This window comes from Semicossyphus pulcher, unplaced genomic scaffold, assembly GCF_022749685.1.
Source record: "Semicossyphus pulcher isolate SPU_LCO1_2020_fin unplaced genomic scaffold, fSemPul1.0.p SCAF_38, whole genome shotgun sequence".
Lineage (NCBI taxonomy): Eukaryota > Metazoa > Chordata > Actinopteri > Labriformes > Labridae > Semicossyphus > Semicossyphus pulcher.
This window is the reverse complement of record NW_027211713.1, coordinates 533,276-555,000: the sequence shown is the minus strand read 5'-3', so window position 1 is coordinate 555,000 and position 21,725 is coordinate 533,276. Positions and strand designations below refer to the sequence as shown.

The 21,725-nt window shown below is 46.7% G+C and overlaps 1 protein-coding gene across 1 annotated transcript in view; it reads left to right on the top strand.

Moving 5' to 3' along the window:
• The window catches only part of znf408 (zinc finger protein 408), a 15,470-nt gene extending 1,207 nt beyond the window's left edge, over positions 1 to 14,263 (top strand). The window contains exons 3-9 of the mRNA XM_069679246.1: positions 1,951 to 2,009; positions 3,073 to 3,254; positions 4,874 to 5,691; positions 6,225 to 6,434; positions 6,953 to 7,076; positions 8,850 to 9,083; positions 13,470 to 14,263. Coding sequence (XP_069535347.1) covers positions 1,951 to 2,009; positions 3,073 to 3,254; positions 4,874 to 5,691; positions 6,225 to 6,434; positions 6,953 to 7,076; positions 8,850 to 9,083; positions 13,470 to 14,143 — 2,301 coding nt within the window. The 3' untranslated portion in view covers positions 14,144 to 14,263. The remainder of the gene's footprint in view (positions 1 to 1,950; positions 2,010 to 3,072; positions 3,255 to 4,873; positions 5,692 to 6,224; positions 6,435 to 6,952; positions 7,077 to 8,849; positions 9,084 to 13,469) is intronic.
• Positions 14,264 to 21,725: the final 7,462 nt, after the last annotated feature.

Sequence of the window (21,725 nt, the reverse complement as noted above, 5' to 3'; positions counted from 1 at the left end):
GTTTTGTTTTTATTCTACTCAATGTGGAACACTAAACTAAACTTAAAAGAAGTTTTTTTTTTTACTTCTAATGTAAAACAAAGAAGGCAGTTTATTCATTCATGCATCGCAGAATACAGAATACATTTAATGTGATAAGATAAAAGAAAAACTGTAACCATGCGAACAGGGATAAAATAAAGACCTTTTGCAGGGAACCAGGATCTAGTTTGTGTTACAGAAGTGGAACTCCAAAGTCTCTCGACTTTGTCTCTCGATGATGCAGCTGACACTCAGAGGCTCATTAAGTGCATGTTCTTTAAATGTATCTACCTAAAGTGCAGTATGAGCTGCTGTCGTCATGAGTGCATAAGATAATACAGTTACTCTGTGCGTGCTTTTCTTCAATGCAGATGTTCTTTTTTATAAATGTCTGTAATTGTGCAGCGTTCAGTGAGAAAGAATGATGCTCCAGAAGTTAAATATAGTCTGAACAGGAACCTTCAATTATCATCTGTGTGGGTCTGAACCAATGACTGTATGTATAGATGGACGACGGTCTCCATCTGCTCCCATTGTACGAAATTGATGCCAAAATAGCCCCTGTGATAGGCGCTGCCATCTTGCAATGGTGACGTCATACGGAGCCAGAGTCTGCGCAGTAGAGATCGGCGAGTGAAGCGGCCGTAGCCACTTCCGCTAACCCAAACACACACTTAACTTACCGAAACAACAGCAAGGATCCCGCGCGCCGGCGTGTTTAACAGCAGAACAGCTTCTTGTGTTGGTCTGAGGTTAAAGTTCACAGGTATGGAAACTTCAATGACTGTAGTGATTGTTTTAGTTACGTTTCCTCTCGCAGATCGTCCTCCGCTCTGCTCACCCGGAACTGATCGGCTGCAGGAGCATAATTTGTCAACAGAGCTGTCAATCATCATTTTGACAGCATCAAATAACTAATAAAAAGTAAACTTGTCAGAAAAATGAACACTGTGACATAAATCAGCAGGATAAGAACTAACTATAATGACAGAAACCATGTTTCAGAAAAATGTATTTGACGTGTATTTTGATTTTATAGTTTGACTTATGTCCCATCTGCTAACATGGAGGAGGCGGGCTTTATGAGCTATCCTGCAGCCAGTCAGCAGGGGGCGACAGAGAGGGTTTGGCTTCACTGTTAGGGAGCTGTCATGTCGGCCATCTTTTTATGCAGTCTATGGACAGAATCAGGACTCACATTAACCGAAATCACAACTGTCAGACTCAAACACACAGCATGAGCACTGTGCTTATAGGAATACAAATGATTCATTTAGAGTCAGAATGTCTCAACAGGTTCCTTAATAACAAAGACACGTGAACATAATCATGATTTAATCTAATATTCAAAATGAGTTACATCAGACCTGCTTCAGATTCTCCATCAGAAAGTTCAGTTTGAATCCTCTCTGCTCGGCTGCAGACAGAGGAGCCGCTCTCTGATTAAATGTCGACCCTGAGGGGAGATCATGAAGAACCCGATATCATCTACACAAAGATTTCTACTGAACGTGAGGGGGGGATTCAGAGACAGAAAGAACGACGAACCCAGTGTGATTAAACAGAGCCCTGCAATCAACACACATTCAAAGCACTACCCACCCATCAGCTCATGAAGCACTGTGAGGCAGTCACAGCAGCCATCACTGTTATGAACACTAATATAAAAGAAGAAGACCTGCTCAGGGTTAAAGGGTGCTAACATTAGCTTTGTAACTCGATGGTCTGTGAGTAAAAGTGACGGTCAGCACGGCTCCACCACTCTGCCCACGGAGGTTCAGAGCTCAGCTTCAGTGTTTGTACTCCGGCCGGCTTCTCAAAACAGGAGCCGTGCTGACATCATCTACTGTAGATGACTGCTGATAGATCTCAACTGTCCCTTTAAGGTGGCTTAACATAGAGTTTCTGGTGTGGACATGTGTGTTTCAGGCTCTGATGGAGATGTCAGCAGATAAAGAAGCTTTCATTCAGAGCGCCGTCTGGATTAGGTGAGTTCACACCTTTCACTCAGAGCGAACAACAGGATCGCTGTAATTTACTCGGCTCATCTCCAGTGTTGTCCCTGCTGATTTCACCGTCCAGCAGCACTTCGACAGATGAAGACTTTATCGTCTTCTTTGTCCAACCAAACACATTTTGAATCTTAGAGCTAACATGCAGTTTGTTCTAACCTCAGCAGGCTTCAGCTCAGTGTATGAAACATCCCTGTGTTTAAAATCTCAGGGAGTTGTCACAGATGATGGTCTGTGTGAAACTCCCTGCTTTAATAAGATTCCACTAACAAGACTGTAACGGTATGAAGGGAGGTTATATGGAATGTGCTAAAGGGTCGAGGTAAGGTGGGATGAGAGGGCGTGTGTGTGTGTGATCTGTGTGTGTGTGCGTGCGTGTGTGCACTGGCTCCTGCCTCTGGCTGTATCTATGAAGTGCCTCCTCCTGCTCCTGCTCAGAGTCTCATTAAAATCCTGAATATTTTCCTCCTGGAGAGTGAAACTGGAAATGATGGCTTCCTACCACAGAGCTTTGTGTGACGAGCTGCAAAGCTGCAGAGCTGTCATGAAGCTCCACGTCTGAAGCCTCTCAGTCATGAAGCTCCACGTCTGAAGGCTCCACGTCTGAAGCCTCTCAGTCATGAAGCTCCACGTCTGAAGGCTCCACGTCTGAAGCCTCTCAGTCATGAAGCTCCACGTCTGAAGGCTCCACGTCTGAAGCCTCTCAGTCATGAAGCTCCACGTCTGAAGCCTCTCAGTCATGAAGCTCCACGTCTGAAGCCTCTCAGTCATGAAGCTCCACGTCTGAAGGCTCCACGTCTGAAGCCTCTCAGTCATGAAGCTCCACGTCTGAAGCCTCTCAGTCATGAAGCTCCACGTCTGAAGCCTCTCAGTCATGAAGCTCCACGTCTGAAGGCTCCACGTCTGAAGCCTCTCAGTCATGAAGCTCGTTCTAGCACAGGTTTCGTGTGAAGTCTGAAGGTCAGGCAGTCAGAGACGTGCAGGCGTGGAGCATTTACAGATTCAGTATAACATCCCTCTGTTTGTGCTTTTCCCTCAGCTTCGCCTGCCAGGTGCAGAGCAGAGCCCTGCAGAACGTGGCCCTGCAGCATGTGTGTGGAGAGGTTTGTGTGAGTGTGTGTCGGGACATCCAGCCGGGAACGGAGCTGCTGCTGTGCAGAGACACTGAGGGGAAAGGTCAGAGGAGAGACACACCTGACGCACAGGAGGCTGCACACACAGGTAAACACTGTCCACACACGCACACGCACACGCACACACGCACACACACACACACACACACACACACAGATAACAGTCAGGTGGTATGACCCTGATTGTTGTCTTCAGGCTGCTGTTGGTGCTTCAGTCCATTTAGCTCTCACCGTCCACCTGGAGGAGCCAGAGGGACGTTACCTCCACTCAGAGGACGTCAGTACACCCACACTGACCCCAGAGGACCTCACTGTACATCCAGGCTTCTAACAAGAGCACAGTTTATCTGAACAGCAACTTTTATGGTGTAAAATCAAGTGAAATACAACATTTTAAAGAGGTGCAGCAGTGCAAAGAAAGTTTGAATTAGCCTGTAACAGGAGAGTCACAGCTAGCTAAATGCTAAATAAAGAGATTTATCTTATTTTTAAAGCTTGAATCGAGCTGCTTCCTGTTATCAACAGGAAGTGAGTTTTTCAGCCTTGAGACTGAATCCTGTTTTTCTTTCAGCTGTTTCTGTGAACCTCCAATAAACCTGCAGCAGATGATCTCAGTGTCCCTGAAGGCAAAAGGCTAACAAGACGTTAGCAAGTAGCTCGGTCGTAGCCCCTTACAGGCTTTATAAAAAAGGGGGAGGAGCTTAAAATGAGCTCTAAATGTAACAGGAAGTCCAGGCACAGCTGCACAGTCTCCAAAGAGCCGAAGTCTCATAAATCAGTTCTTCAGCACTTTTTAATGACCTTTCTTCGTCTCTGTTTCTCATGTTTTCACTTCCTTGTTGATGTGAGACTGAAAGATGAGACCTGAGTCGGTATGAAATCCCCGGATTATAAAGACTTATTAAAACATAAAATAAATGGTCTGTATGAAAAGACAAAGGCTTCTAATGAAACATCCCTGACACCAGTTTTATTCAGAGCCTCAGTAATGAGATGTTCAGAGGACTGATGAGAGGATGAATCACTGAGGACACAAACACATCAGAGCAGCAGAATAAAAAGCATGCGTAATAATAGTGATGCTCTCTCTGCTCCTCCTGTATTATCTGTGGATCCTGGAGCAGTTATGTTCTGTGATTAATGAGACATTAAAGAGACCTTCATGCACTCAGAGGAGGTCTTATTAACCTGTGTGTGATCAGCTCCATAAATCACGACTGAACCTCCCAAACAATTAAAAGACTGAGCGGAGGATGAGAAGACGTAAAGCAGCCTGCAGGGAGAGCACGCTGCGTGGTCGAAGAGATTAGATGAGGGGATGAGAGCTCTGATGAAGGAGGAAATAAAAACAGGACAGATTAAATATTAGGAAGTGAGAGAAAGAACAACAGTCTCCCTCAGTACTGTTAGTGCAGATGAACATACAGAATATCAGTGTTTATACTTTACTGGACCAAAATCTTTAATGTCAACATTCTGGATTTATTGTCATAATTTTTCTTTCTGCTTGATCCTTAAACTCCTCCACACAATCCATCAACGGTAAATAAGCTCCTTTAAACAGGAGCTGTTTGGTGTGTGGATCTGAACATTTCAAGTCTCATATATTTATTATTTTTGCATCATTCATTAAAACTGTTGCAGATCAATTTTCTCTCAGTCATCAGACTCTCTGCTTTAACATCTGTTTTTGTTGGACTGTTAAAGAGCAGCAGGAAGAAGACCCAGAGACTGTCAACACATCTGTCCATCAGGAGGAGGAGGAGGAGGACCAACAGGAGGAGGCACTGGACGAGGAGGAGGAGGACCAACAGGAGGAAGAACTGGAGGAAGAACTGGAGGAGGAGGAGGAGGGGGAGGAGGAGGAGGACCAACAGGAGAAAGCACTGGAGGAGGAGGAGGACCAACAGGAGGAAGCACTGGAGGAGGAGGAGGACCAACAGGAGGAAGCACTGGAGGGGGAGGAAGAACATCAGAGAAAACCAAACAGATGCATCAGGAGGAGTCACACAAACACAGACAGGAGGAGGACAGAAACAGTCAACACCTGCAGTAATAATAATGATGATATTTCACATGTGGACACAACAGGAAGTGCCCCTCCCAGAACAGGAAGTAACTGTACACCTTCAGCCTCCTGCAGCCTCCTTGCACCTCCTCCTGTCCGCTGCAGCTCCCGCCTGGCTGCTAAACCGCGACGCGTTCACTGCCTCACGGGGCGGGTCAAACCGCCCGCTAACCCCCCCGACCCCTCTGACCCCCCCACACAGACAGAGAAGAAGGTCTCTGTGAAGACGTCCCTCCCAGATACTGAGGAGGTTGCAGCAGAGAGTGGGCGGGGGGCAACTCTCACCTGTCCTGCAGGTGTCAGAGAGAGGAGGTACAGGTGCTCCAGCTGTGGGAAGAAGTTCTTCCAGATGGGACATTTAAAGAAGCATCAGTTCAGCCACACGGAGGAGAAACCGTTCAGCTGTCAGGAGTGTGGGAGGAGCTACACGTCTGCAGAAAGCTTCAGAGCTCACCAGGTATGGGGGAAGGGGGGGAGGAGCTACACATCTGCAGAGAGCTTCAGCTTGACGTACCTGTGTACCTGTGTACTCCTCCACCTGTTCTAAACATAAACAGACTTCATGTGTCGCTGCTCTGCTCAACACGCCGTAATACAGACCCTTTATGAAATGAACACAATCGTATTTATGTGCTGACATTTCAGGTTATTGATCGGCCGACATTTACTCTGATGTTATCAGATTATATTTCTCTCCTCTCCTCTCCTCTCCTCCTCTCCTCTCCTCTCCTCTCCTCTCCTCTCCCTGCTCTCAGAGTTCTGTGCTCATTTATCTGCAGGATAAAAACACGTCTCAGAAAAACACACGTCACTGAGTCTGTTTTTAACCAGCGTGCGTGTAGCGAGCAGCTCTTCTTCTTTTACTGCTCCGTGATGGTCACGAGCTGCGTCATCATGCAGAGCAGCAATTTACCCCGAACACAGTGAATGGAGACAACAGTTGTGCTAATAATAAGCTTTATGTCTCTGATGATGATGCTGTTATTGCAGATGAATCACCGGGGGGAGCGTCCCTTCTGCTGCCCTCACTGTGAGAAGACGTACGGCCTGAAGCGCGACCTGAAGGAGCACCTGGTGCTGCACACGGGGGAGAGACCGTATGTCTGCCAGCACTGTGGGAAGGCCTTCGCACGCCGGCCCTCTCTGCGCATACACCGCCTCCTGCACTGCAGCAGAGTGGTCTACACCCAGACTCCAAAGGTAGGGGGGGGTTACAGTGGTAAAGGTTCCCTGCGGTACCTCTGCACAGTCCTTCAGATGGTGTCACATCATACCAGAGGTCTACAGGTGGAGGTGCATCTGCTGCAATGTGTCGGCAAACTATACTTTTAAAATGGCTCATAATTTTCTTTGGATCAAGTGATGGATTAATCGTTTGAGCTCTAAGGACATCACGAGTTTTAGGTTTCCTTTAAAGTCAGAGTATAAAGGCTACCACAGTCCTCTCTGTTCTGTTCAGTCTTTAACTTCATGTGTGTGAGGACGACACATGAAGTGTCTGTGTGTCGTCTTCTCTGTGCTACCAGACTGACACAAGTGTTCCTGTACAGTCTGTGTTCAGAGCTGCATCATCAGCAGGGGTCTGTTACTCATTTCTAGACTGTTGCTTCACTTTCTCCTCAGATATTTCCCCAAAGTCTTCTTGTATCAGTTATTTCACCCTGATCAACAGTCTGAGCTTTATGTTTTTAACTGTGTGGTGTTGTTTCCTCCTTCAGGTTCAGTGTCCGCTCTGTCCCAAGCTGCTGGCTAACGCCGGCTCTCTGAGGAACCACATGAAGCTGCACACGGGGGAGAAACCTCACACCTGTCAGCACTGTGGGAGGAGCTTCAGTCAGAAAGGTAACAGGTCACGAGTCTGATCCTGGAGCTGCTTCATGCCGATTAACAGACAGGTGTTTCTGACCTTCAGGATGCACTGAGCTCCTGGCTGATGAGAGCAACACAGAGTCTGATAGATGGACGTGATTTTAACAGACTTAAAAGAGTTGGGTTTGAAATCCTTCAAAAATATTTAAAAAAAACAAAATTAGATGCTGAACTTTTTTTGCTCCGGAAACCAGACGGTAGCAAAAACATTTTTGACGGGGGGGTGTTGACACGCATGTGCATAAATAAATAAAATAAATTACGGTCACACGCACAGAAACACAGGCAGATCGTGTCCGTATGTATTCAGTAAGGAGACTGCATCTAAGTTTTTAATACAGGGCGAGCCGACAAGAGGGACGGCAGTGTGAGAGACAGATGATCCACAGTGTGATCCAGCAGTGAGCAGTTTGTAATCATGCAGCGCAGTGACTGATCTGTGTGTTTCAGGCTCTGCGCCTGAATTATAGGGCCGCGATCGGTCCCTTATTTCCGTGAAAACCTTTATAAAGGATAAAATATCTCTTCACGCGCTGTGACTGAGATGAGCCGGAGGTGATCGACGCAGAGTTTATCAGAGTTATCACGCCGACCGGGGAGGAGACAGACGTTAGGAGAGGAGCAGATATGACGCAGACCTGTGTGTGTTTGATGCTCATACCTGAATCAATAACGTTGCGATCCGTTCGTATCTCTGCGCACAGTTAAATAAACTTTGTCTCTGCAGGCTGTCACATGTCCACATGCTGTGTAGTTCATATATTTCACTGATTAACACAGAGCTGTGGAGGAGCATCAGGCTTCATGATCAAAGTTTCCTGGGATGCAGAGCCAGGGTTGCCAGGTCTGCGCTTTTTCCAGCTGAATTGGGCGACTTTTGAAGCGTCTTTAGAGGCGTGAGGCCCTGTGTGGGTGCACACTTCACACAGCCCATTCGTCGGTTCTGACTCTGCGAATGTTTGGAATGTCACGGACACCTGATGGGTTTTGCGGCCCAGTACTGAACTACCCATGGCCCGGTACCGGTCCGCGGTCCAGGGGTTGGGAACCCCTGCTGTAAAGCATTCAGTTGTTGTAAAAGACACTGAGGAGTCTTCTTTGAAGCCTGTTTGAAGCTAGCTACAATTAGCATTCCATTTAATATCACAGTTACCGTGACTTACAGATGCACCTTGCTAACCAAGCTAGTGTTAGCCGATAACACCCCCCCCCCCCGATTTATGTATTTATGTTTCTGTTTGACAAAATAACAGCACCGCTTTATCTGCCTGTCTGTCTGTCTGCCTGTCTGTCTGTCTGTCCTTTGCTTGTGTATCTGCCTGTCTGCCTGTCTGCCTGTCTGTCTGTCTGCCTGTCTTTCTGTCTGTCCTTTGCTTGTGTATCTGCCTGTCTGCCTGTCTGTCTGTCTGTCCTTTGCTTGTGTATCTGCCTGTCTGTCTGTCTGTCCTTTGCTTGTGTATCTGCCTGTCTGCCTGTCTGTCTGTCTGTCTGTCTGTCCTTTGCTTGTGTATCTGCCTGTCTGCCTGTCTGTCTGTCTGTCCTTTGCTTGTGTATCTGCCTGTCTGCCTGTCTGTCTGTCTGTCTGTCTCTCTGTCCTTTGCTTGTTTATCTGCCTGTCTGCCTGCCTGTCTGTCTGTCTGTCTGTCTGTCTCTCTGTCCTTTGCTTGTTTATCTGCCTGTCTGTCTGTCTGTCTGTCTGTCTGTCTGTATGTCTCTCTGTCCTCTGTCTGTCTGCCTGTCTGTCAGGTAACCTGGACTCCCACCTGAGGATCCACAGTGGGGAGAAGCCGTACCCGTGCACTGAGTGTGGTCAGAGCTTCTCTCAGAGGCCGGAGCTGCGTCGGCACATGTTGTCCCACACGGGGGGGGGCTTCCTCTGCAGCTACTGTGGGAAGTCTCTGAGGGACCCCCACAGCCTGAAGTCCCACGAGAGGCTGCACACTGGAGAGAGACCGCACCGCTGCCCCGTCTGTGGGAAAGGTCAGAATGAAACGTCCGTGTAGGGAAAAAATGCCTCGTCCTCTGATGTGATAATAAATCCAGGAGGAGGTTCGGCCTGGTTTCCCTCCGTGTGGGACGCTCGGTCCACTCTACAGGCTGTTTCACGGGGGGGCAGAGAGCTTTACCAGGCTACATGTAGTAACTTTACTCTTATTCATGGATGTTTGACTGCCTGAGGGAAGCACAGCAGGGTGGAATAACTAACACTACACACTAAACTGACACATCATTCTCTTATGAAGTCATTTCTGTGAACTGTCAGCACACAGAGGCTCTTTAAGACACGAAGAAGTCACAGAACAACATGTTCAGTTTGATTCAGGTCTCTGGACACATGAAGGTGAGATGCTCATGTTCTGAGACTTCGGTCACACTGCTCCTGAATGCTCCTGAGGTTTTCTATTATTCAGGTGTCTTATTGAAGAATGAGGAGAGGTTTTCAGAGGGATAATCCTGCAGCTGAAACACACACACACACACACACACACACACACACACACACAGCCTGCTCTTCAGTCTTGCTGTTTATTAAACTCTACAAACTTTAGTGCTGAGATCAGCCTCTCAATTATTCATCAACTCAAAACTTTTTTAATTATTCTTCGTTAGGGAGACAATTAAACAAACCCGTTAGATATACAGTACTGTACATTTAAACATATACCATAAACATATACATGAAACACGGCTCATGTCAGTGAGGTACTTGTGAGAGGCTTTGTAGACAGTCCATTTGTCCCGTTCCTTCATGACTCTGCTTGTTGAATTCTCAGTACATGTGAGTCTTTCCATGTCGTATATCTCAACAATTTCCAGCCACTGTCTCAAAGTGGGAGGGTCCTTACCTTAACCAAGTATCAGTCCTCACATCGAACACTGTCCCGTGTTAAGTTACCAAAACGTACTTTTTAGTCAGTAAGTGAGGGTAACTGACTGACAGCATGTTTTATGTTACTGTCTCTGAGAGGCGAGATGACAAGAGTGAATACTTTTTTTTTTTAACAATATATTTATTGATTTTCTTTTTTTGCATAAACATCACAAATACACAACATAAAAGAAAGAAAGAAAGAGCAAAAGAAAAACAGAGATCCGTTACATTACACTGGACAAAAAAAACACACAACTCGGCTCCCAAACATCAGCACAGGCAGGGCACAGGTACAAGATAAAAACAAGCAAACAAGGTAAATAGGGCTCAAGTGTAGCCCCTGGAGATAATAACAGAAATATCGAGGCCCATATACGAAAGGAAAGGTTCCCAAATTCTGCGGTAGCCTTGGGTCTTAGACTGGACCACGCACGTCAAAAATAGTCCAGAGACACATACTGGATAATAGTGTTCTGCCACCAGTTTTGGATGGGGCCTTCTCAGAGATCCGGTTTAAAAGAATACACTTGCGTGCACAAAACGTCAACATACCATATAGCTTTGCCTTATATTTATCAGTAGTAGGTCTGCTCGGAATCCCGAGTAGCAAACTTCGAGGGTCAGTATTTAGGTCAGTTGGCAAGATGTAGTTAATCTCTTTAGCTATAGTCTCCCAAAACCTGTGTATTTTACTGCAATACCACAGGCGATGGGTGAGACCGGAGCGAGGCCCGCATTGAACTTACTCTGTGAGAGGGGGAGATGTATGCCCGATGTAAAATCTAAAGTTGAACTGATTTGACTCTGTTACAGACACTCAGGGTTCGGGCGCACTTCCAGGCATTAGACCAGTCATCATCTGTTATCTCTATATTAAGTTCTTTTTACGTGTTTCCTTCACACAAAGTGTCCCTGTAGTGTCATACTCTTTTAGCAAGCTATAGAAAGTCCTCGTAGAGGTACTCAACTGTTGTAGAAAAACCTGCCTCTCTACACAAGAAATACTTTGACTGGTGGGAAGTGGAGTGTCCTTCCAGACGTAATTCCTAACCTGTAGGTAGAGAAAAAAATCCTGTTTAGGGATGCAGTATTTTTCAGACAGTTGACTGAAGGACATAAAAGCAGGTACATCAAATAAATTATACAGGTTACATAGCCCTTTAGCTGCCCAAGCCCAAAAGCCAGGGTCAGTAGTTCCAGGTATAAAATCAGGGTTATCACAAATGGGAGTGAAGACGGATGTAGTTTTGGATCTAATGATCCACCAGGCCTTAATGGTGTAGACAGTGATGGGATTGTTACATGAGCTCTTAAGAGACTGAGGCCTTTTAAGAAACAACAAGTTCGGCAGTGGAAATTTTGACATGGACTTTTCTGTATCCAACCATTGAGACAATGGGTCATTACACACCCAGTCAGCTATAAAATGTAGGTGAGCACTAAGTTGATATTTCCTGATGTTCGGGAGGTCAAGACCGCCCTCGGAGACAGACAAAGTGTTGCCATGATGATACGCGCCTTCTTCCTAGACCATTTAAAGGAACAGAAGCAGCTATTCAGAATTTTAATGGCTTTGTGTGGAAAAAGAATTGGAATCATCTGAATTGGATAAAGTAACCTAAGAAGAATGTTCATTTTTAAGGAGCAACCCGTCCCAACCAAGAGATGGGAAGGGCATTCCATCTGTCCAAATCTAGTCTGATGCGTTCAAACAGGGGAAAGTTATTTTTGTACATTTGATCAAGGGTAGGTGATATATATATATATGCCCAAATATGTGAAACCTGTCTCAGACCATTTAAAAGGGATGGGGAGGGAGTTAAAGGTACATTCTTGAGGCTGCCCAGAGGCATCGCCTCAGGTTTGTTGTAATTTATTTTATATCCTGCAAAGGCAGTAAACCGACCAATAACTTCAATAAGTGCAGGCACAGAGACTTCAGGCTTGGTCATTAAGATCAAGACATCATCTGCGTAAAGAGCAATTTTGTGTTGTTTTTCCGCAGTTATTAAACCTTGTATCTCTGGGTCTGTCCTAACGGCTTTGGCCAATGGCTCTATAGATAGAGCAAAAAGAAGAGGGGATAAGGGACAGCCCTCGCTAGCTTGTTGGCTAAGAGGACGATCCAGCATGTCCATATCTTGAAGCTTTCTCTGTGATTTGTTGCTTGAGTGCCTTAAAAAGTAGTAATTAGTACTCATTGAATGTTGTGATGTCTTCCAATGAAGTTTAAGAGTAAGTTTTGAAGTTTATAATGTAGAAGTTATCGAAACGGTGCACCTGCTCCACAAAACACAACTTCCCTTTAAGCCGCCATCTTGAGACGCCAGGACTGAATACTAACATGTCACCGTTAGTGGGACGTTTATTTACACAGAAACATTCATACATTGATGTTTGTGTGTGAATCACAGCCTGGTATTCTGCTTCCTCTGTGTCACACAGCTCCAGTATGGATAAAACACATCACTGTTGTCCTTCACAGTAAACACACACACACACACTCACACACACACACACACACACACACACCATCCTGCTGCATCATACTCTTTTTTTCTTCAAAACTACAGAGTCAGTTTAAAGAAGGAAACTTTATTGATGTTTATTTATAAACACATTTCAGCAACCAGCTCAGAGCGCGTCACACAGGACGTCCGCAGCTTCACGACAGAGTGAACGAAACATTTCAAACTGATTAAAACCAGTTATTAAAAAAACGAGGAGATCAGAACAGTGACAGCGCAGTGATATGTGATTAAAGTAGTTAGTACAATAAATAGATTAAAGGCAGCTGTAACAGGACAGAAGAAATGAAACGACATAATTACTTTGTTTTCTGTTCAAACCTTTAGAAACATGTTGAGAATCATCGTGTGCAGGAAGAAGAGACGAACAGGTTACAGGTTTTACTCTAAGTGACCCTTCAGCTCGTGACCTTCAGTGAAGACGAGTTTCAGATGACAGACGTCAGTAAATGTCAATAAATCAGCCGTTTAAATTAAACAAGCTGATCGATTTATATCAGAGTAGAGACATATCGATCAGCTTGTTTAATCAAACTGCTGATTTATTGACATTTCTTTCTTTGCTTCAGTTAACCTGAAGATGATCCTGACTGCGTTCAGGGACGAGTCACCAAACACTTTGTGATTTCAGTAAATCAGGGGAAATCAGGAGACCATCGCAGCAAAAATACACACAAATGTAGAGGATCTGAATTTTAACATAAACTTGTTTGTTCCAGCGCCACCTTGAGTTCAGTGAGTGTCACAGCTGCACAAACGCTTTAATCCAAGACCAATCAGAGACAAAGAAGAAAAAGAACTGCCCAAAGCTTTACTTTAAAACACTGAGGACATCGAAGAGAAGGCTTTCAATGTCTGTCGTGTAAAGAGTTCTCTTATAGGTTTGCTTTCCTAATTTCATCTGTCACTGAACATATTCAGAATATTTTTCATGTAGTTCACAGATGTCTGTGTTTCTCCTCTCAGGCTACACGTTGGCCACCAAGCTGAGGAGACACGTCAAGTCGTCTCACGGGACAGAGAAGCCGTTCAGCTGCCACTGTGGAGCCTCCTACACCGTGAGACAGAGTCTGCTCAGACACCAGGCTCAGCACCAGGCAGAGGGAGGAGCCACGGAGGAGGGGGTGGAGTCACAGGGAGGAGCTCAGGAGGAGGGGAAGGAGGCGGATTCACACGGAGGACACAGAGAGGAGAAAGACAGCAGCAAGAAAGAGGCTGATAATGAGCTGTCATCTTCACGCTCCGGTCACCTGAAGCCGATGAGAGGCCGACCCAGGAAGTACTCGCTCCCTGCGGGGGAAAGAGAGAAGGAGGCAGGGCAGGTGAAGAGGAAAAGGGTGCAAGGAAAGGAGGAGGAGAGTGGAGGAGGTGAGGAGTCCTCAGGTGAATTCCCACACGCCATCGTGTACGTCCAATCAGACGACCTGCCCGCTCAGAGCTCCGCCCCTCTGCTCCTCCCCTCAGAGAACTTGATGCCTGTGGGGGCAGGGCCGGAGCTGGTGGAGGTGGTGATTTCAGAGGGGGCGGAGCAGTGCATAGTGGTCCATGGGCATCAGGCAGTAGGAGAGCTGCTGATCCTGCAGGAGGAGGGAGGCGGAGTCTGCTCAGTGGCTCAGACGGTCGAGATCAACACGGTGTAGCTGCTACAGGACGGAGCCACAGAGACATCAGCCCTTTTTACACTGCGCTTCCGCCTCAGCGCCGTAACGAAGCTCTGCTGTCATGCAGCCTGTGTCATTTTATATTTTTATATTGGATCGAGCAACGCAAAGCCGCCCCAGTGTGTGAATCAGGCTGATTCACAGTGATTCAGGCAGATTCAGGCTGATTCACAGTGATTCAGGCTGATTCAGGCTAATTCACAGTGATTCACAGTGATTCACAGTGATTCACAGTGATTCAGGCTGATTCACAGTGATTCAGGCTGATTCAGGCTAATTCAGGCAGATTCACAGTGATTCAGGCTGATTCAGGCAGATTCAGGCTGATTCACACTGACCACGCTGATCACGCTGACAATGACACGCTGACTCAGACTGGATAGTTACTAGTTAACATTCAGCAGGTTCATAATAAGCAGAATGATCAATAAAGACAATGATTGTTAGTTGCAGCACTTAGAGGGATGAGAGGAGGACTGTATAGCAGAAGACACAGTGCCTTCTTCGGGTATGAAACCTGCAGAGCGACTTGAGCAGTTAATCGAACACTGATCAGCTGTGTGTCCCTGCACAGTTTGTCCCTTTCCCCTCCTGTTGTGTCTCCCAGCTCTTCCCAGGTGAGTGCTCAGTGACGTGCACATGGTCTTAGCTGCTTAAAACCCCAGTCATGATCTGAAGAGGCTTCTGGAGTGTGGCCTGCTGTGGCTCTGCCTCTCCGCGGGGCTTTGTGTTGTTTTGTTGTGGTTGTTTATACATCCTGTTTGGCTGAATGTTTGAAGGTCTGTCTGAATCTTTCTTTGTCTTTCTCAGCAGTCCAGATTAACAGACGAGGAGTATTGATGAAACAGGAGAACATCTCTACACGCCTCGTTCAGTTACACTTCTTTAACTGCTTCATTAAAGCTGAGGGCAGATTATAGGATGCATCGTCTCTGGTTCAGTGTGTGAGGAGACGTTTGTTTCATGTCATCATCATCATCTAGTCTCTCTGTTTTCGTATAAAGGCCTAAAGGCGGGCACACACACACACACACACACACCAGGATGAGAGAAATTATTAAAGACGTCTGAGAAGAAGTGAAGAAATTAATCACTTACTTTGTACAGTAAAAGAAAACGTATTGATCCTGTTCAGACAAGTAACACCCCCCTGTGTGATGTTTCAGGTCAAAGAACAGGTTTTTGAAGCAGATTTTGGAGCTTCGACCGTCACAAACAAAGACTGAGTCTGTTGGTGATGGAGAAGAAAAAGCTGTCTGTGCCACATCGTGTCATCTCTATAGCTGTTTCACTTAGCTCAAACATCTGTGAAGAAATGTGCTGCTGTCACGCACCTGCAGAGCTGCTGGAAGTGGACTACAAAGCTGCAGTTCCTCTGGTGTCCACTTGAGGCTGCCTCCAGCAGTGAGTCAGTCCCCATAGAGCCCCATGTTAAACTTTACAGCAGAAATAAACATGTTTACAGCCTGGTACAAAAAACAGTTTGGGTCTCTATAGCTCATTTCTCTCTTCATGACAAGTGTACGGGGAGAATCTTTATACAGCTCACCTGTTTACATTATATTAAGGCTTAAAGTGATGCAGCATTAGGGGCGTGGCCTCTTTGAGTGACAGGTGGGAGCTGCTAGCTGTCTGCTAGGTGTCCCCTGAGCTAACTCAGTCACTGAACGTAACCTTCTCCATCCTCTCATCCAAATATGGTCACTTCTGGCTCCAAAAAAACAAGATGGCGATAGGCAAAAAGCCAAACTCAAGAATTCAACAGGTGAAATCACAGGTGCTACGTCCTCCTCTTACACAGTCTGTGTGCTGTACGTCAGCGATGCTGAAGTCTCTGCAGCAGGTTCAACCAAGACTGCAGAAGAAGAGGCTGCAGCCGTTAGACGCTCAGGTTCACTGAGCAGAAGGTTTCAGAAGTGAGTTTGTGTTGGTGCAGAATAAATACATGAAGTGTTAATGAATAATGTAGACAGAGAATGAAAAGAGAAAGAGTGAGACGCTGCTGAAGGGAGGAGGAAGCTGTTCAGATACGACAAACGCCCCCTCTACCCGTCTGCTTCTCACCTGAAAGAGTCTGTAGTTAAACGTCAGACGACCTCCTCCTGTCTGCGGGAGTTAACATTCAGTACCGTTTTAATGAGCTGTGTTTCACCCTGTTGGAGGATTTCAAACCTCTCTGTGAGAAATCACACACTCATATGTCTGTAACCTCAGAGACGTGATGTTGGCTCGGACTCTGAAGGTTTAGTCTTTGTGTTTATCCCCACCTCGCCCTCACAGTGGAGTTCTGACTCACCCGCAGGGTCACCGTCCCCCTCTGCTCCCTCTGCAGGCTCTTTAGTTAGACATGGAGCTCTGTTTTAAAGCAGCAGCACAGTCTTTCAAACACTCGATGCGACCTGCAGAGCTGAGCATTAAACAGAAATGTAATTGTTTCAAAATGAATAAATCCACGTTTTCTGTCTTTATATTTTAAAGAGATGCTGATTCTTATCATCTCTCTTTCAGTCTCTTTAAATCTGATGTCTTACAACAAAACGAAACAAGCCGGACTCTGCAGTGCAGGAAAAAAGAGTTGTATGTTTGAATCTAATGAATAGACGTGTGAATACCTTCTCCAGGTTAGAGAGGGAAGCATCGGTTATATTAGGACTCCATCGAGCTGTGGTTTGTTCAGGAGGTTTTAGCTTCTAACTCGGTTACAGAGAACACAACCTGAACTCAGAAACACTTCAACAGTCAGGGTGCAAAGTGATTTAGAATAGAACTTTATTATTCCCAAAGGAAAGTCTTGCTCCAAAGTTACAGTAGAAAAAACAGAAATAAAGTGACATATAGACAATAAGATATTTACAAGCTTAGTCAAAAGGTGGCAGTTACTGTTTTGTGAGCACACTGGCCGTGCCAACATTATTAAATAAAGACACGGGGAGTCGGCGTGTACTACAAACTTGTAGTGCCTCACACATAACAGTCCGTGTAGCAACAGCTTCATTATAGTTCCCTTTACAGAACACCTCCCCCCTTCAGTCAGAACCCCCCCGACACCCTAACCATTCTCAGAGGTGAAACACTCTTATGGTGTGTTCTTAGTTCGTCAACAACAAAACATCTCACAACAACACCTTAAAACACACATAGAAGCAGTTTTTTTCTTTTTAGCAGTCTTTTACAAATCCATGCGATCTGGAGGCCGTGACACCCGTCCTGAGGTCGTCACATACGGCGTGTTAGTTGTGTCTGTATGTTTGTGACTGTCCGGGATGATGCTTGTGCGTGTTTCTGTTATTTGGCCCTGTGGCTGTAACACCTGTTTCGGGTGGCGTCTGAGATTGTGGATGGTTAACTGTGCGCATGTGTGTGCGGTTTCTCCTGACCTGTCCTTCCTCTGTTTGAATGATCTGGGTGTTTTAGCCTGTTGAATAGCTGTCCCTTGCGTCTTCTCTCTTGGTAGCCACACATTTTGGCCGGACTGTGGGCGGGATCTGTGACGCAGGTTGTAGTTATGTTATTGATTCTCTTTTGCCCACTTCTCGAGCTTCCTGCTGGGAGCTGTGGTATGGTGGTGCGTTGTTTTCACCCCATGAGGAGTTGTGCTAGGGAGTAACCTCTCACCTCCTCCTTTCCACAGTCCTTTTATAGTAGCCCCTGCACGCTCCGCCTCCCCATTTGCCTGCGGGAATCTTGGGCTGCTGGTAATGTGTGTAAGTCCATACTCTGTGGTAAAGTCTTTGAAAAGCTCACAGCTATATTGTGGTGTGTTTTCTGTGACATTGTCTCAGGTATTCCATGGCAGCTGAATGTTTCTTTCAGCGCAGCAGTGACAGTGCTTTCAACGTTCAGGTGAGCTGCTTCAATATAGCGTGAGAAATAGTCCACCACAAGCAGGTAGGTCTTTTTCTCCCAGATGAACATGTCTGTACCCACCCTCTGCCGGAGTCGCTCTTGTACTGGGGTGGTCAGCAAGGGCTCTCAGTGCTCTGCCCTGTGCTGTAAGCATGCATTACAGTTCTCCACCAGCTGTACTGACAGTCCTGGCCACCTGACGGACTGGTGGGCCTGTGCTCTGCACTTGACGATACCTTGGTGGCCACTGTGGAGGTCGTTCTTGTCTCATGCAGTGAGGAATCACACTTCTTTGGCCTCTAAGAAGCAGCTCCCCTGCCACAGTGAGGGTTTCTCTTTCAGGCCAGTGTGGCCCAGCTCTGGAGGGAGGGCGTGTTTCTCTGGCCCCTCTGTCTTACAGCACCTGATGAGCTTTGCACAGACAGGGTCAGCTCTCTGTTTGTCTTGTATGACCTTCAGTCTTGCTTCTGTACCAGGGAGGCTTTGGATAACTGCATCCACAAACACCTTGACCTGTGCCTTGTTCGTCCTTTGTAAGTGTGTGTTTTACGGGGACTCTTGATAAGGCGTCTGCCGTTATTAGTTGCTTATTAGTTGCTTACCGGGCACATGCACAATGTTGAACGTGAATTTCATCAGCCTTAGCTGGAACCTGAGCACTCTTGGAGGCAGCTCGTCTAATGCCTTGGTACACAGCAATGGCACTAGAGGCTTATGGTCAGTCTCTAACTTGAATTCCAGCCCCAGGAGGTAAGGCGTGTTTTTCAGCCATGTACACTATCGGTCTCCCTGTTCCATCTGTCGGCCCCCAGGCCAAAGGATGAGGCATCTGCTGACACACAAGCCTCTGCTGTTGGGAAGTATGGGGCCAACACCCGTGGTGAGCTCAGTTCCATTTTAAGTCTCTGGAACGCCTCTCTCGGTGGCGCTACCCAGCACCATTCAGTCTTCTTGCTGAGTAGATCTTTGATGAGTGTGTATGATGCAAGGTAGAGTAAAAACTTGCCCAAGTAGTTAGCCATCCCCATTACTCTGCTCACACCTTCAACCCCGGTTGGTTCAGGCATCTCCATGATAGCTCTGACCTGCCTCTTCTTTACAGTCTGCATGTGTCTCTGTGATGCCATGAACGCTGCCGGCTGACCATGCTGGCTTGGCGAAGTGTCCCTTTTTGTGACATCTCCTACACTCAGTCTTTCCAAAGATGCTTCCTCTGGTTTCCGCACCTGTTGCATCCCGATGACTTTCTGTCTGTTTTCTCTTTTGCCATCTTTTTGTGTATTTCCTCAACATGTGTCGTCTGCTCTGTCCCTCATAGTGCCGGCTCTTGCTGTTGAGAAGGCCTTTAATCTCCTTATTGATCCATGGTTTTTTTGCTGGGGAAGCAACAAACCTTTTTAGATGGGACAATGGTGTCCTCACAGAAACAGATGTAGTCTGTTATGCACCGAGAGAGACTCTCAATGTAATCTCTGTGGTCCTCCTGAAACAGCTCCCAGTCTGTCACATTGAAGCACTCCTGGAGGGCCTCCTCTGTGTCCTTAGACCAAACCTTAATAGTCCTTGTGCTGGCCGCATGCTGTTTCACCAGTGGCCTGTAGGTGGTGTCAAAGTGTATTAGGTTGTGATCTGATTCTCCAACAGGGGGGAGAGAAGAAGAGCTGTATGCACCCTTCACGTTGGCATAAAGCAGGTCCAGGATTTTATTCCCTCTCGTTGCACAGCCCACATATTGTTTAAAATTCGTCAGGACAGGAGAGAGGGAGACATGATTAAAATCCCCACTGATCAATATGAGGGCGCTGGGATGCTAGGTTTGTAGTCCCTGGATCACAGAGTGGATGACGTCCACTGGCTGCTGCAGCCGATGAGGGGATGTAAACAGCAACAGCAATGGCATGTGAGAGCTCCCGTGGCAGATAGCACAGTCTCAATCCTACCGCCATCAGTTCAGTATCGGGAGTACAGATACGGTCCTTCACAGTAACATGTCCGGGATGACACCATTTAGAGTTAACAAAGACAGCAAGACCTCCTCCTCTGTTCTTACCGCTCTGTTTCCCCCGGTCCGCTCGTACCAGCGTGAAGCCGGCCAGCTCCAGCAGACTGTCCGATATCTTCCCGTGAAGCCATGTCTCCGTGAAGCAGAGCAAGCCTGCCAGCTCCGCTGTTCACACAGACGCCGTTTCACCTCTGTTACTACCTCCGATGCCGGCTCAGAGGCAGAACAACTTCGCCCCACCATTCAGCCTCCGTGCGTTCTACATAGAAGACGGAACGTCACAGAGGCGTAATAACCCCGCCTTGAATGGGCAGTGTGAAAGGGGCTACAGAGAGCATGAATGTTCCTGGAAAGATCCACAGTTTCCTCTCCGTCTGTTTTTATTCTTCCTAATAAAGTGAACAAAACACTCACAAACATTTCTCTCAGGCTCCTCAGAGGGCGTCAGAGCGGCCGGCTCTCAGCTCATCCTCTTCAGCCTGCAGAGATACACCAGGAGAAATCTGCTCTCTGAGCCCTGGAGCTTTTATCTGCTTCACTGACACTGTTCAGGACTCCACACTGTGCAGTTTGCCCTTTAACACCACTTTAATGTGTAATAAATGTTACAGATGATAGAACACACTGCCTCCTGTATCTAACAGTGTGAGTGTTAGCATTATAAACCTGCTACACTCATCCACACACATGTATGAGAGCTGCCACCGTCAGGGAGCTGCCCGGTACGAACACTGCTGCCAGCTCCGCCCACACACGGCTAATGTTAGCTAATGTACATCTCTGCTCTACCTACAGCCTGAGTCCATTATGAGTGAGAGCTTGTTCTCTAGAAGCTAACAGGTGTTTGAGTGTAAAGCTTCTCTCATCATCAGCAGACACCATAAACTGTGAACTTTTCACAGCGCTCACCTGTTCATGATTGATGCACGTCCAAAACTCAGCACCCTTTGTTGGAACATCTAACTGGATGATTGATTATTGATAACTTGACTGCTTTTTACATCTCACAGGATGTTGCATATTTATAATAGATAACTTGCTCCAGACCTCTGCACGTCTGTAACTGATGCTATAGTGGTACCCAGATCTTCATACAGTGTGATAATGCTGAGGGCTTCTGACTGAGCCGCTCTCATGGAGTGTGCATGCTGCAGCTGAATGAAGCTGAAGCTGTCTGATGTTTGCTTACACATTCACCGTGATGTGGTATCTGATCACAGCAGCCTGTCCGTCAGGTCATGAATATATGAACAACTTGTTCATGGTGAGGACGTAAAGCTTTAAAAGTGGCCACAGAGGAACAAACATTTTTGGGACAGGTAAGAGAACACAGGTGAGGTCCCAAACGTCTGAGTGCATTTGTGAGATTTGGTGTGTGCATGTTGGAGAGGGAGAATAATGAGGAAACAGGACACATGGAGTCCTGAAGGAGCTGTGGTATAGGTTTTATAAAGACGGGAACACTGTGCCGTGTGCTGCCTGTCAGAATAAATCAGCCTGAATACAAAGAAACCAGAGCCGGGCAGGACACAGAGCTGTCACTGGATCGATGCCTCACGTCGCATTCAACTCTGCTCACTCAGGAGAAGTGGAGGAGACGATTCAGGACGGAGGAGACGATTCAGGACAGAGGAAACGATTCAGAGGAGACGATTCAGGACAGAGGAGACGATTCAGAGGAGACGATTCAGGACAGAGGAGACGTTTCAGGTC